The sequence below is a fragment of the Lutra lutra genome, chromosome 11 (assembly GCF_902655055.1).
Source record: "Lutra lutra chromosome 11, mLutLut1.2, whole genome shotgun sequence".
Classification (NCBI taxonomy): domain Eukaryota; kingdom Metazoa; phylum Chordata; class Mammalia; order Carnivora; family Mustelidae; genus Lutra; species Lutra lutra.
In genome coordinates this window covers 100,274,398-100,291,651 of record NC_062288.1, presented here as the reverse complement: position 1 = coordinate 100,291,651, position 17,254 = coordinate 100,274,398, and the positions used below count along the sequence as shown (strand labels likewise).

The 17,254-nt window shown below is 37.2% G+C and overlaps 1 protein-coding gene across 2 annotated transcripts in view; it reads right to left on the bottom strand.

Annotated features, from left to right (window-relative positions):
* The window catches only part of CNTNAP2 (contactin associated protein 2), a 1,959,883-nt gene that overhangs the window by 1,311,925 nt on the left and 630,704 nt on the right, over positions 1 to 17,254 (bottom strand). For both annotated transcript variants that reach the window (XM_047694949.1, XM_047694948.1), the window contains exon 3: positions 16,519 to 16,712. In XM_047694949.1, coding sequence (XP_047550905.1) covers positions 16,519 to 16,712 — 194 coding nt within the window. The remainder of the gene's footprint in view (positions 1 to 16,518; positions 16,713 to 17,254) is intronic.

Genomic DNA, 17,254 nt, shown 5'->3' with positions numbered 1-17,254 from the left:
TTTTTTTTTTTTAAAGTAGTTTCCATGCCCAGCATGGAGCTCAACTCGGGACTTGAACTCATGACCCTGTGATCAAACGGGAGCTGAAATCAAGAGTCACTTAACCAACTGAGCTACCCAGATGCCTTACAGTATTTCTTTGAATCTGAGATATGTTTCCTATGAAAGGCTCTATCCATTCACACATATTTAGTGGGATATCACCTGTACTGTGTTGGGTCTTCAGCCCATCACATCTGGAGGTCCACAACGTCTATCTGCTTCTCATTGGTCATCTTTATTTTGATCATCCACTCAAGATGTTATTTAGTTTCTCTTGTATAATTATTTTTTTCTCTATCAACTGACAAGTAATTCTTTGGAGATACTTTAAGACCATACAGATATGGTACTCCTCATAAAAATATTTCCTATCTCCTAGTTTTAATGACCATTGATGTCACATGCTAGAACTAATACTTACTATGATAGTTGCAAAGTGATGGCTTTCTACCGCAGCACACCTTCCACAGTTATCACGCAAAAGTTGGTTTGGGGGTAGGAAAAGAATAAATGAAACAAGATGGGATCAGGAGGGAGACAAACCATGAGAGACTTTTAATCTCAAAAAACGAACTGAGGGTTGCTGGGGAGAGGGATAGATAGAGTGTGGTGGGGTTATGGACATTGGGGAGGGTATGTGCTATGGTGAGTGCTGTGAAGTGTGTAAACCTGGTGATTCACAGACCTGTATGCCTGGGGCTAATAACGCATTATATCGTAATAAAAAATTTTTAAAATTAATTAAAAAAAGTTGTTTTCCTATCAAAAGCAAGAGCCTTCTCTCCCATTTCAGTTATCTATCTAATATCTGTCTATTGTTCTATTACCTATAATCTCTGTGCATTTCTAAATGTTTGTAATTCATTACTGTTCTTAAATATTTTTATGCTCAAATTGTCCAGATTTGACCAATACAATTTTTTTTCAAGCTGGCCCTCATGTGCTTTTTTGTCATTAACCATCATTTCTTTCCGCCTTTCATTTTGACATAAAAAGATGCTTCAAAACTCAAGTCAAATCTTACTTGACCAAAACCTGATATAATTTCTCTAATCGGATCTGATCCCTTTTAGAGGATAATGATATTAGGAACTAAGGCCTGCTCTAGGTATATTGACTGCTACTAGAATGTCTTTCTTCTAGACCTATTTAACAGTCTGAACTAGAAAAAATATATATAATATATATACATACTGTATCATATATATGTATATATACATATATGTATATACATATATACACACATGTATACATACATATATATATACATATATATACACACACTATAATCACAAGTATGTATAGGTACATATTCACACACATGTATTTTTAAAAGGGCTTCCTTCTTGTTTTCTTCCATTCCCCATTTATTTATTACTTTCGTTATAGCGAGAATAACAGCTCCCAACATCACCATCATATTTACTCATTTGTTCAATCTAGAATACATTTAAATGTTTCCAGAATTGCTTCAATCATATGTACGTTTTCTCATTTCTTATTTCTCACATACAAGTCAGCACACCGTAGGTGCTCTTTGTACTTTTCCTTTTCACTTAATATATCCAGGAAATCCACCCCATATCAACTCACAGAGATACTTCTCAGTTTTCTTAACAGCTCTAATGTACCCATTTTGCAGAGATAGCCTGTTTATTCAAACAATCTCCCTGTAGCTGGTCGTATCGGTAGTTTCCAACATTCTGTTGTTACAAATGGTGCTTCAATGAAAAGCTTGTATATCTGGACTTCATGTCATTGGAGTTGTATCTAGAAGTGAAACCGTGTGCTGAAGATTAAATGCATTTATATCTATGATGTGATCACTCTATTCGCATTTTTTGGCCCATTTCTGGGTTTCCTCAATTTTAAATGGGAAGACATTTTAGACATGGAAACTTCCTCTGTGATTGGTAATATCTGTCATACATAGACATCAGTTACACGTGTAAGAGTGAACTAAATTTACTAACACAGACATTCATCTTGCAAGCGGAACAAACAAGAAACAAGCTCAGAGTAGCTATAGATTGGCTTAATCGCGTCCCTATGATCACTGCTGTATATAGTGAGGTCTGCTTTAGATGCACTAATTTCTGTGCAAGCAAGGGGCAGTGAGAGTCAGACATGATGTTTCTTTAGAAATACACTCTTCTTTAGAAATACACTCTTCATCAGCAAATAATAGATTGTGCTATCCCCGGTACCCATGTGTTGAGAGGGACTAGAGTCCCACATACTCACATAAAAGTTGCACTCACCTTAAGACAAATAATTCCCTTATATGCTGCGAGTAGACCTTTAAGGCCCTTTGCCAACTCCCCTAGTTCTTTATTCTCTTTTGTCTGGCCCACTAACCAGTGCAATTATTTTTGATACTAGAGAGGAATTCTGATAATAGTTCCCAGTTTCCTTCGGATCCTATTCTCACAGAGCTGGACCTTGATTTCAAGTCTGATTATATTGTCTTCTAAGACTTACGTTGAATTTCTATGTACATAAAGAAAAGTGCACATTGGTATATGGCCTGACAAATTTCCACAAGTGTTACCAGCACGTAGCTCAAGAAAAAATTACCAACATCCCCAAAACCTCCCTCGGTGGAGAACTTCCAGCCACCACCCTCCTACAAGGGAAACCACTACCCAGATTTCTTACAGCATAGGTTTCCCTGTTTTTGCCTTTTGGACAAATGGTAACATAGAATATATAATACATTTTTCTGTGTTATACATCTTTTTTGCATAGACTTCATAAACCATACTGTTACACTGATACTCGGTCTTTATGAGGTCAGAGATCTCTCTATACTATGGCCAGATTGTCTGCACTGACCCAGGGCCCACCTCACATGCAAGTTTGCAAAATATATGTGCATTTGATATTATTGACCCCTTAACATTTCACTCCACATCCCCAAGCTATCCCCAGGTGTGACGAGAAAGGAAGCTTTGCTGTCCTAATTCGTATCCCCAGCCTCCCTTTTACCTCCTCGCTGTTACAACTTCTGCTATATTTTCTCCCCTATGGAAATCTTAAGCCTCTCATGTGTTCCTACAAATACCATCTTGACACTTAATTTCTTTCAATAGATGTAGGTATGTGCAACATACATTAGTATCCATTATATATGTATAAACTAAGAAAATAAACATTGTTCATGAAATATGCGCCTAATTATATACTATTATTCTAATGTCCACTAAATCTCATAATTCAGTCAATCTGTTAACAAATATTTACTACGGATGTTCTCCGTGCAAAGCACTAGCCTAGTTGGTGAGACCCAACATATAACAAGACAAATAAACTTCTCAGAGAACTTACATATGATCACCCCCCATTATATTTCCTTAAATACAGTATAATGGTGAGAGTGAAGACTAGGGGGACACAGGAATCAAGGGCCAAACTTGGTCCCTTACTTTTCAGGCTCTTGTTACAGCATTTCACACAGAAATTCCTCATCAAGTCAGGACTCAGTGAATGGCAGTTAGTATGAGCAGTGGTGTTTGATCTTAGTCAAATGTTGAATGCTTCTGCACTTCAACAGAATCCAGTGAAAGATAGATTTGGTTCTATTAATTACCACAGATTTTATATAACTTAGGGGAAGATTAAGAGTTATTTTGTAGTAGGGGTTGAGGACGGGTATGTGTCTCTGTGTGTGTTTTATTTCATTATCACTTACTCTGGGTCCAAACAAAAAATTCTCTTAGTAATAGTAATTTCTTCAGTCTTTGACTTGAAACTTAAAAACGGACATATTGACATTGCTGCATATGATACATAAAGCTAAAATGTAACTTCCATCTATTACTATTCCAGGAATAAAACTGTCAAATTATAGATACTTAACCATACACTGACCTTACTATCTAGCAAGTCATGAGGACAAACCCAGTGGAAATATCTTCCAGTATCACAATCACAAAATCCTTTCAAAGGAAAGGAAACTTATGTATTTTTTCAGTTCTGTTATCAAATATTTGTTTGTGCCAGGCTGAATGCAAACAGCCTGAATCAATTTATGATAAATTTGTCTTTTTCTGCTGCTCCAGGCCATCCTATACAGCTCTATTTTCCACTTTCCACTAACTGTAACAAAACTGAGAAATAGACAAACAGGACAGTCACCGTGTGAACAGAATGAACAATGGGGATCACTGAGTGCCTGAGATGAACAGGACCTCTGCCCTGCCCTTCTTTCGTATCTGAGATCAGGGGGCTGTGTTTCTTAACCTTCTCTGAAGACTCCTGAGGGCAACTAATGAAACCCGCTGTTTTCAGATAGAGACTATTATAATCCAAATGGAATTAGCAATTACATCTCAAGTTTCAACTGGAGAAAGGTATTTTATTTTGGGGAGAGCTCTTTTTTTTTCCCCCTGATAGAAGAAATGCCAATAATTCCTTAGAATGCATGTTTTCCAGAATCTGGTTTTTAATTAATATTATATCCCAAGGAATTAAATGATGTCTATAGTGTCAAATGGTGTTTATGGCCTTTAGTTCAGAATAAAGTGGTATGTGAGGCTGAAAACTTGGGCACTTTTTAAAGGCAATCATCTTTTCATGGGGTACAGTGAGGGGTTGGTTCATTCTGTTTGCATGGTTTCCAAAAGCGTCTTTGGCTCATTTGCCAACTGGGAGAGAAGGATTCTGAAAATGTTTCTTTCAAGTTTTGCTTGTAAACAAAATGCAGAGAACCATGTAAGTACTCAGCAACCAGTCTTTGATGGTTTGACCCAGGCATCTTCCCTGAGTTTTTTAGGACAGTTGCACAACTCCTCTCAGAAGCCACTGTCTTTCTCATTGAGACCATTTTTTCTAGGATTTTATTTATTGATTTGAGACAGAGAGACAGAGATAGTGAAAGAGAGCATAGGAGGGGAGGAGAGGGAGAATCAGGCTTCCCCCTGAACAGAGAGCCCAACGTGAGACCCTGGAATCATGACCTGAGTCAAAGGCAGACCCTTAACCAGCTGAGCCACTCAGGCACTTACACAACACTATCAGTCCTGCAGTGGTAACAAATAGGTTTTAATGGCTTAACTTTATAAAGTGCTTTCCTAAAAGTTATGTGTTGCTGGTTGACTTGAACCCCTCTAAAATTCACAAGTTGAAGTCCTAACTCCCAGTACCTCAAATTGTTACCTTGTTTGGAAACAGGGTCATCACACATGTAAGCAGTTAAGATGAGGTCACATTGGGGGAGATTGGGCTCTTAATCCAATGTGACGCCCAACCTTGTACACAGAATGGTGTGGTGTATACCTATGCCGTTTCATGCATGTGCAGCACATTACAGTTAAAATGTGGTGGTCAGAACGTTTCTTGCTTACTGTGAGAGAGAGCCGAGGGGAGCCATGGTGATGGGGAGTGTGGTGGTGAAGGTGTCTTTAGTTAGCCCAGGACTCCAGGCCCAGCTCCACTGCCAATTCACCATGTGCTCCAGGGAATGTGCTACCTTCTCTAACTTCTTAAATTTGCATCTACGAGATGGGCTTAATAATATCAATAATCTCCATCATTTAAGTTATTTGGAGATTAAATTAGATTAAAGCATATCAAACACTTAATGAACCCTCAACTATGCTGGTTGGCCCTTACTATTTATTAATTGGTGCAGGTAGTGTTCTGCATGGCTCTGCTGAATGACAGGGCGGTTTTTTTTTTGCAGACTTCACTACGGCTGCCTTTTAATAAAGTGGGAAACCATTCAAATGGCAATAACAGTAGTAGACTCACTGTCTCATCAAAACACATCCGTGAAATTCATGGGAGAAACACAGAGGTTTATCTCAAATAACCTTTTCATTTGGAAGAGTGATACAATTTTTCTAGAAGTAGAAGTCTATACTTTACTCCCCCCCGACACTCCCAAAAAGTCACTGATGGTAACTGAGTGAACTGGTCAGACAGCTTACCAACACATCTTTCTGCCAGCGTGATAATACAGCCTATAATTAAGCTAGTTTATTCAAGCAATCCAAATTTATTTGCCAAGACATTTTAAGATTCTATCAGTTCTTTCTCAAAGTCAACATTGACTAAATTAGTTACTTGGAAAAATTGGCCATGTAAGTGACAAAGGGTACAGACAACTTCAGGGTCACCAGGGGCACATGTATAGTGAGAGCTGCCCAACATGACCAGGCTTTACTTACAGCCATTGTCCTCATAACTTGGTTTTAGAGTTTTTGAGGAAAGGCTCATTGAGACTACTTGAGGTCTTTAAACTGCTTTTAATACAGTGTTCTATAATTATAAATGATAATAGAAATAATAATGCTGATAAACAATTAGGAGGGAATGAGATGAGAGGACGATAAGATGAGCCTATATATATATATATATATATATATATATATATATATGGTGCACTGTTCCAAGCAATTTGATTAATTCATCCAACTCACAAAAACCCCACAAGATAGATACTATTTTATCCCCTTTACAGCTAAGGCAACTAAGGTCTATGAACGGTTGATGAACATGGTTAAACATTCACTGTTACTAAGTGTTGGGAACAAAGCATTTGAAGCCCAGCACCAGAGCCTGTGCTATCTCATTCTAGAAATCTTGTGTATAGTCAAATTGTTTTCATTTAGCCAAAATAAGCAAGTGGTTATTATAATAAGAATGCTTCTTGACAAACCAAAAATAGGCATTTGGTTCCCTATTGAGTACTGGGGTCAGTGTAACTGGATTTGTAGCTCAAATATAAGTAATATCACGTCTCTTAACTTCAGTGCATTTATCTCCAGAATGAGGTACTTCAGCTCAGTTGTACACTCGGAAGCATCTCTTATGTGCTTGGCAGTGAACTCTGCATTGTGAGTATTACAGAGATGGGCCCTAGAAGACACTAATGCTCTTTCAACATTGGATAGTTACATGATATAACTTCAACATTATGATCTAATCCTTTAGATTTCCAAATTTTAAAGAAAGTTCAGATTTTTACATGTTTGTGATAAGAAAATTGGGAAAGATATGATGACATATGGTGTCTTACTATCCATTCCTATCTGTTTCAGTAGAAGATTCATCTGCTTCTCTTGTCTATATCACCAGTTCCTTACCTTCTTAGGAACTCAAGAAACCTTGGTTGACCATGACCCTCAACCACTCTGAATGAGGCGTGTGTGTGCGTGTGTGCACCTGTGTGTGTTCCTAGGACAACCTGGGCAAGCCTCTGTCCATTAGGACACCTATAGTCATAAAATAAAATTATAAATTTATATACTTAGCACAACCTTTAGATTTTTCACCCCTAGAAGGCAGTGACTGTATCTGGTTTATCTCCAACCCTCAGTAAACAGTAGGTGCTCAGTAAGTGCCTTTTCATCAAAGCTTATGCTCTTTTCATGGTAAGTCTGCCTGCAATTTGCACTGCAAATTCTTTTTTTTTTTAATTAAATTTATTTTTTTTCAGTGTTCCACACTTCATTGTTTATGCACCACACCCAGTGCTCCGTGCATTTGGTGCCCTCCTTAATACCCACCACCAGGCTCACCCATCCCCCCACCCTCCTGTACTGCAAATTCTAATTCTAATTCTGCCTTCTGGTTTGGAGACTCAGGGGCCAACTCTAAATCTTCTTCCTCTCTAAGAGCTCCTCAAAAATGAAAAACAACATACTCTCTCTTTAACATATACATGCATCACCTGTGAATATTGCTAAAAGCTATATTCTGATTTTAAAGGGAGGGGGTGGCTCCCTGAGGGTCTGCATTTCTAACAAGGTCCCAGGTGATGCTGTTGCTGCTAATCTGGACGAATCTCAGGAACCGGGCATTCAGAGTGGTCTCTCACTCTGCCTGCCTTTCTTTCCACTTTAGTGGCTAAGCAGCATAATCTGTTTTAGCTAATACTTATAAGCCTGTTTTGTAATCTGCATATCTTACTCTTTTGAGTTACCCTAAGAAGATGTGGAGGAGGACTGCAGACAAAAACAGGTTATTTCCCGGATTTCCAAAGTTAATAAATGTGAATTTATTAAACTAAGTCTAATGAAAGCATCGTGGTCATATTTTCACTGATGTTTAATAAAGAAACATATCTCAAAGAGCTGCCCAGGGGCGCCCCTGGGTGGCTCAGTTGGTTAGAACTCTGCCTTTGGCTCAGGTCTTGATTCTGGGGTCCTGGATCGAGCCCCATGTCAGGCTCCCTGCTCAGCGGGGAGCCTGCTTCTCCCTCTTTCTCTGCCCCTCCCCCAGCTCCTGCTCGCTCTTTCTCTCTCTCAAATAAAGACATAAAATCTTAAAAAAAAAGAACCGCCCAGACACAATTTGTACTGCGATGCATGAGACACCACGTGACAATCAATAGGATCATGATTCAAATGGCATAAATTAAATTAGCATCCTCAATTATACTTAAAAATGAGTTATTAGTCATTTCAGGCTGAGAAGCACAGATGTAATACAATACACATGCCAATATGTTAATACAGAAAAGCTGTTATATAGTGAAAGTAACAGGCTATTTTGAATTTTCAAGGACAGATCCAATCCAATATTATAGCAATGCATCTGGAAGCCACAAATTTATATAATATAATGATAATTGAGTGGTTAATATGTGCCAGGCATTGTCCTAAGCTCTTCACATGGCTGTTAATTTAATACCAATAATCTCTATTGAGGTAAAAGAAGTAAGTAGTATTATTAGCTGTATTGTAGAGGTGAGGAGATTTAAATACAGAAAGGCCTAGAAATCTCCCACAGTCACATAGATGTCTGTGAAAAGTGGTTCAATTCCAGAGCACACCAGTGAGCTGCTACTTTCTCTGCCTCTCAGGGTCCTGCAGCCGTACAGGAGCAGGATTTATGACGTCTCCTTTCCCTCATAGAGACATACTGTTATTCCTTTAACTTCCTCTAAGTGGAGAAGAGACACTCATCACAAGTCACATTATCCATCATTATCATTCAAGATATTTTCAGGTAACTATCTTCAAACACCTTCTATAAATTTGCATTCACCTGGATTCATTTAGCCTGATGTCACCTAAAGCCCACCTTGGTCTAATAGGAAACATAGTATCTCCATTTATTTGAGTCCAGAGCAAAATAAAACATCTGGTGATATCTTTTTTGTTTTTTTTTTTAAAGATTTTATTTATTTGACAGAGAGAGATCACAAGCAGGCAGAGAGGTGGCGGGGGTTGCGGGGGGGAAGCAGACTCCCTACAGAGCAGAAAGCAGGATGGGGGGCTCTAACCCAGGACCCTGAGATCATGACCTGAGCCAAAGGCAGAAGCTTAACCCACTGAGCCACCCAGGCGCCCCCATCTGGCGATATCTTGATGCTTAATGAGAACACTTCCTCTTTCAGATTGGCCTTCAAACAATCCAATATACTTTTAAAAATTCAGAACAATGACTACATATATCCTATCTTAACTCATATATGAAAAATACACTACACTGTGAAGAATCATATACTGCTGAAAGTCAGAAGCCATAGCATATAAGATCATATCATTTTCCTTTACCTAACAGTGTATGTCACTACTATTAATACCGTCTTACTTTTACCTTCCAGATTTTTGGGAAAAAAAAAAAAAGAAAGAAACACATAACCACATTGGCTAGAATGGTTCTTACATATGTGTATGTGTGTAGAATATTGAATGGCTCACAAATTGATGCAGGACAAAGTCCTACGACCTCTTAAAATGAGAATTTCACAATACAAATGTGTATTTAGAAAGGTGATCAAAATTCACTCCTAGAGGCATTATAGTATATGCAAAAGGATCTGGAATATCCACTCAACTTATTAAAATTCATGAGACCTTAAAAATATCACCCAGCCTAAGAGGGGTGTAAACAGAAAAATGTATTTCACAGAAATAAGAAGCTTATTCTAAATGCACCTGGAAATCATTTTTTTTTTCTATACAAGTCCTAAAGATGTTTATCCCATTTATATCGAGGGTCATTTTAGAAATGGTTTAATGCAGATTCTTCTGAGGTTCCTCGTTTCTCAATAAGTTATCCATAAAATTGTTTTGAATGTGCCTTTCCCCAAACAAGTGATTGCAGCCACAATGCTTGTGCATACATAAACAAATTAGGGAAATTCCCATCTATTGGCAAAAACTTAGTGCATCAGCGTCCTACGTGAGGACAGGAATGTTATCAACTGATAAAAGACAACATGAGCAATCAAGAGGGATGGTTATCTTCCTCAGTTTCAAAGGCAGGGAAAAATTCTAGATTTGTTTGGAAGAATCTAAGTATACTATTGAACTGTGAAATAGTTGTTTTACATTTATAACTGGAACAGATTTTGAAGTGATTCGGAAAATTAGTGCAACCACTACAACAAATGGTTGAAAATATAGGACGGAATAATCCATTCATTTTTAAGCAATCTCCCCTTTCATGGCTCATTGGACACATGGCCATCATTATGGTAACAAATAATTTGTTACAAGCACTGCAAAGGCACTTGGCACAGAGCTAGGACTACTAGCCACGCTTTACGTGCCAGCTTGCACTGCACTGTCTACAAATGGCCACTCCATTTGTTGATGGGAAGATACGCCAGAGGTCTGTCCACATTCCTCTTCCCACTTAAGTCACATTTTCTTTGCCTAAAGTATTTTCAGATATTTTAAATCATGAATAAGAGGAAACAGAGATAGAATGCATCTGAAAAGGATAGACAGGGACTAAACTCTCTGAAAATTATCATCACAGACTATTCTCACTGAAAAGAATTATGGCCCTGGTTTTGAATACAAACTAGAATGCTACTAATTTTGTGGAATGCTTCTAATATAGGCTATTGATAACATACGTGTTTCTAAATCTTCATAACTTGCAAAATTTCTTTACTTACATAATCTCATGTAACTCTCCTAAGAGGCATTATTCTCATTTCTCAGATTAGGAATGGGAGGTACAAAGTAACTTCCCCAAGTTCATAACCCAAATATATGAACCCAGATACTTGAATTCAGGCCTTTTAATTTTTTAAAAAAATTATTTATTTATTTGATCTGAGAGAGAGAGATCACAAGTAGGCAGAGAGGCAGGCAGAGAGAGAAGGGGAAGCAGGCTCCCCGCTGAGCAGAGAGCCCGATGCGGGGCTCCATGAGGGGCTCTATCCCAGGACCCTGAGATCATGACCTGAGCCGAAGGCAGAGGCCCAACCCACTGAGCCACCCAGGCGCCCCGAATTCAGGCCTTTTGAATCCATATTGTGGGTTTCACTTTCTGAACACCTGGCTGTATGTTAACCTACAAACACATTTTAGGAACTTTTATTATTTAGATACAAGTTGTTAAGATACGTGGTTAAAAAGGAGGTAGAGAAGATATAGTCAAGCTATTGATTTGATATTCAGAAAAACAAAGAATTTAATGCATTTATCTGCTATTATTTGCTTTTCAGCTTTTTTAAATGTTTCAAATTTGTTAGAAAAAATGAAGTTTTCTGTGTATGTGTATGGAAAAAAGCATGTACGTGACCCAGGTTTTTATGCTATCTAGTAAATTAATATTCTATTTAATATTGCTTAGAGACTATGAACTCATATATTCCTATATTCTATCCTATATTGATAAATATGTAATGGTGTAATTTAAATATTAGAAACATTTCTGTTCTGTGGGATTCTCCAGTTAATATATTCAACAGTTACTGATCCCAGTTTGATACTTGCCTACTATGAATGAAAGGGATAAAAACCAATTTAAAATGTCATTAGGAATATATAAGCATTTGCTCATCATTTAATAAAAAATTTTAAAAAGAAGAAGAAAACCTACATTTACAGTACAGGTAAATTTGTGGTATGTTACTATTCTGCAAAACAATAATGGAAGGTAAAGAAGGCATTCACTCTTAATACCTCAAGTGCCTATTTTGGCTCCCAATATCTGCATTCAAAAATGGGTAATTGAATTTCCCAAGCAAAACTAAATGCAGCCTCATAGCAAAAATCTGCTGGAATTCTTATTTAATGTGATGCTGAATGGACTTTTGATAAGAAATGCTCATACAGAATATTACCTGTCTGTCCTACAGATATATTTAGGTAACCAGAAAACAACTCAAGAGCAGTATGCAAATTCGATTTTCTGGACTACGTAAATGCAATGATTTCTCAGGGGTGTGGGCAATTTTACCAATCTGCACAGATTTTTCTTCTCCATTAGAAAGAAAAATCTGTCAGAAGGAGATGGCATTGTGGATAAAGTATAAAGAATTCTATTATGCCTCCTATTATCAATGAGGAATGAGAAGGTTTGACTGGTTAAGCACATTTAGCCATTACACCTTTTAGTATGAAATATTCAGTTAAACCATTCTTCAGGAATATTTTCAAGAGCCATTATCATTTCACAGTCAGATTCTAAAGTCAGATTAATGACTTTAAAGTCTTCTAAAATCCAATTGTCACAATTTCTCATTCACATGCTTTGTTTTTAACTTATTTTAACATTATCCAATGGTCATAAAATAACTCAGAATCTCCATATGGATGTTTAATAACAATTTTATAATAAAATTAGTTGTGTTGTCCATCCCTCCTATAATTATATAAAGAATACCATTGGCATTTGTTAAAAGCAAGACTTAAGTGATTGAATTTCCATTGCTTTGCCTTCTTTTCAGGTAATCAATCATTTTAGGAATGGGTAGGATAAACATCTTTGTAACTGTATCAGCTTAAACATTTTTTGGCTATCTGAAACTTCCCACCATACAGAGTGCTGTCCATCAAACAGCCATCTAAATCTATGTCAGAAATCTTTTTCTTTTTAAAAGATCTTACCTATTTTTTTTTATTTTTTTGAGAGAGAAAGAGAGACAGAAACAAAGACAAAGACAGAGAGAGCATGAGCAGGAGAGGGGCAGAGGGAGAGGGAGAAGCAGAGTCCTCAATGAGCAGGAAGTCCAATGCGGGGTTGGATTCTAAGACTCCAGGATCATGACCTGAGCTGAAGGCAGATTCTTAACTAAGCCAACCAGGCACCCCCAGGAATCTCTTTTACTTAAGTGCAATATACATTACCTTAAACAGTGGTTGGATTAAAAGAAAATTTAATATTTAATTACATTTTTCACAAACTTATGTCCAAAGTGTATTTTTTGGTCAAGATTTGAGAATGCTAAATTTTAATCATTTAATGCATGTTAAAACAATCTCTAAAGTACTCAAGAATTTTTAGAAAACAGTGAGTTTTATTTCTTTTATAATATATCAAACCAAGGGACTATTTTTCACATGAATGAGGGTTAAACCATTTCTGTCATAGGTTATTAAAGGAATGTAATCATTATGTTGTAGGCTTACTGGCACTAAAAATAAAACATTTCACAGTATGTAGTTTGTATCTCAAACTTGTTTTGATTTCTGAAATTTCATAATTGGTTCACTACAGTTTAATCTAGAAATAATCACTCATCACATACTTATTTTTAATGAAAAAGATAGGATTTGAAACAAAAGGAACACCAGAATGGGAGAAAACAGTAGAATATACATCCTTAACACCATGGAAAAGGCAGAGAGCTGTGCCTGGAGATGAAGCCTACCTTCAATGTGTGTGATTATTTCCATTGTGCAGTCCTATCTCTCTCACTCCACGCCTGGCATTTTATGTAAACCCAGAGAGTCCTAAGTCACCCCAGAAAATTCGACCTTTCTCAGCTCTTTGAACTTATGTCTCTGTATTTAGTCAGAATGAACTATCCTTAACTGCTTAGTATCTGATAAGTAACTTAAAGCCCAAAGGCCTCTGCATTTTATCAGCTGTCTGTGCATTTCGTGCATTGTGATAGGAGAGGATTTGACACTCTCACTCATGCGATGAAAGCCTCACAAAAAAGGAAATGTGGAAGATTTTTTGGAGTCTGGTTTGTAGCCCTCAAATAATATCACCAACATGCTAATCTGCTTTTAAGAGAGTTAGAAAATAAGGAATGTTCTACTGGAAGCATTTGTGATCTGAGCCTTAATTGTCTACTCACAGTTGATTAGTCTATTTGGTCAATCTCTTTCTCTCTGCTAAAGTTTGAGGAAGGTCTTTTCTAATTTTCTATTATTTGTTTGTGTCTCACAATAAACTTCCTCTATGCCCACCTTACCTATGGGCCAAAAAACAAACTAAAATATGGTTCCCCAAGTTGGCTGTATGTTACAATGACCTGAGGAACTTTAAAATCCTTATGCTTAGGCTGTACCATAGACCAACTAAACCAAATCTTTGGGGGTAGGACCCAGACATCCATATATTTTAAAGCCCTCTAGGTTATTCTAGTGTATATCCACAGTTGAAAATCACTTTCCTACAAATTGGGCTTGAGACTTTGAATCATCTTAATTGTAAGATGAAGACTTTCCATAAAGAGACATTATCCCTTCTCCCTGCTTCCTACAGCTTATCCATCTCAATATACATACTCAATATACTCCTACAATCATGGCTTGATAAAAGTTATTCCTAAAGAATAACTCTGGAGGACTTTTTTTTAAGGTAGATTCCTTACCCAACATAGAGCCCAACACAGGACTTGAACTCATGCCCTCAGATCAAGACCTGATGCGAGATCAAGAGACAGATACTTAACCAAAAGAGCCCCTGAGGTGCCACTGGAGGCCCTTTTATTACCAGAACATTATATCCTGATTTTACAGGACAGTTATGATCAATGGATACTTCTGTAGAAATGACTACCTACCCAAACTAGGAGCTCTAAACTCTGTCAACCCACAAAAATTACTTGAGGATTTTTAAAATATAAATTCTCTAAGAGTGGGCCCTGATCCAGCTGAAAATTCCTAGTGCTCTACCTAATACTATGAAGGACACAGCTTAAAAAGTGAACATCCTCTTACTCCTTCTTCTTTTCTCTTCTTGTTTAAAATTGATGGTTTTACCTGATTTTGGTTATGGGTGTTTTTCAAAATAATTAAACTAAGGTAGATTCCTCAAAATCTAGTATTTAAACGAATTTATTCAAGGGTGCTGAATCCTTGATTGGATACACACAACTTTCCAATTTAACAGGTATTTTTAGAGTGAATGGTTTAAACTATTTTTCTTTCATAATAAAAGAATAAAATGAATACAGAACTGTAATAAGGGTCTAAACCACTAATACAATAATTATATATAATATATGATGTGGGACATTTCTTTTCTTGTCATATATCATTCTTCCTTCTTCTCTAAATTATATTCTCATAATTTCAATACTTTACCTGAGTTGAAGATCTGTCTTCAAAAAAAGTTACCATTATCATTCATCTAATTTCTACTTCTATGATTCAGTTTAATTGATCTGGGTGTACCTGGAATCCTTATTCTCTAAAAGTTCTTTAGGTTATTCAAACGGATAGCCCAGATTGAGACCCATTGACCTTAACCTTGGATAGAAACTGCAGCCAGAGGAAACTATTTGTTCAATCAACAAGAATAAATGAATGAGTGAATGAATGGCTTCCTTATGGCTTTGAATAGGTAAATATTGACAAGTGCATATACCTCAGAGTGAAGACCAGTAATATTTTGAAATATTTAAAACTGTTTAGGGAGGAGATGTTCAGTGTGGTACCTGATGTGCACCAGAGCTATCGCTGGTCTTCCATTTGGTTTTTCTTTAAAAGAAAACCATTTTTTCTACCTTATTTTTCACTTTATACATAAATGGTCAGTAGCACAGTGAACAGTACTTCATCTGAACAGTCCTGGATTAAAGCAAAATAAAAAAATGAACTTGCTTCTGGCAGGAAGTAAAATGTTTCAGAGTACACGGCCCCCTGCCCAGTGCCTGTCAGTTCACCCAAGCCCTGTTGGCAGTAGACCTTTTCACATGTTGTTCTTTAAAGATTCAACTAAATATCTTCAACAGAAACAGTCTGAGGCAAGTAAGAGTGAGAGAGAATAAGGAATGAAAACCTAAGTCAGGAATTTTTTTTCTTTGTATTTCATTAACTCATGGTCCAGTATTTTGGTACAATTTGTACCATTTCAGATCTGTACTCCAGACAAAAATATATTAACTTGAAATATTGTGTTCAAAGAAATTCTACTATTCTATTATCATTAAATTATTTATCTAACTTTTTCCCCGCAGGTTTCCACAGTTTTATTAGGAGATGTTGTTTTCTGTGAAATATACTAGAAACCAGGGAAAGGGCATATCCACTTTGCAAGATAAAGGTTTTCATTTCTGCCACTTAGAAACGGCAGGGGCTGGGGCAGGGCGCACTGGAATTTAGACCCATTTCCTCACTTTTTGGGCTTCACTCACATTTCTTTTCTTTGTCAGCAAGCACCAGAGAACACAAACACAAAGACAAGAAATAAAAATGGAACGATCAACCTTCAGGCAGGCCACACCCAACCTTCACCTCCCCAGACTGCGAGCCAGGACTTGGAGGGGCTGGGGTCACAAATCGGCCACTCAGTTCTGTGTTTGCCTTTCTGACAATGACTCACCCAGATGTTCCCATCCTGATGATAGGGCTTCCAGTTTCTCCCAGTGTCACTGTACAGCATGCGGTACTGGGTCACCCAGTCTGAGCTGCTGTATCTTCCTTGGGTTGCAATGGCACTGATCTGCTTCCGATTGCCAAAGTCAACCTGAAGCCATTGATAATGGTCACTGTCGGATGGAGACCATCCCCCAGCACCTGAAGAAGGTCGAGGCAAGAGAGGAAAATGGATATTTAGAGTTGATGCTCTACAATTGACGATGGATTATGCCACATCTTTCAAATGGCCTTAGCAGTGCAACATTCTATAGATATATTATGGAATGTCCTTGATAGATGCCACTGGGACTTCAACTAATATCCTTCCAGCTGGGTAACATTGATACTCTAACCTCTTTATAGTGCAATTATGTGCTCATTTTCTCCTGAGCAAATGTCTTCATAATTCCTCAATTAGATCTTATTAGTACATGTCAAAGTCTAATTGGCTGAGGGCTGATCAATTTACCATGAATTCTTCAACTAAAAATCACAGGAAAAAAAAGTAACAATTTATTAATTCCTCATGTGAGGTTTTATGTTTGAGTAGATTATAAATGAAACAACCAATTATATACAACTCTAAACTGTCTTTTGCGTTAAAAAGTTCAGAGTTCAAAGAATACCAGTAGTTCTAAAGATGAGGTCTAATCTTACCTTAAGCTGCATACTCATACTTATGAGAATGAATATGAGAATAT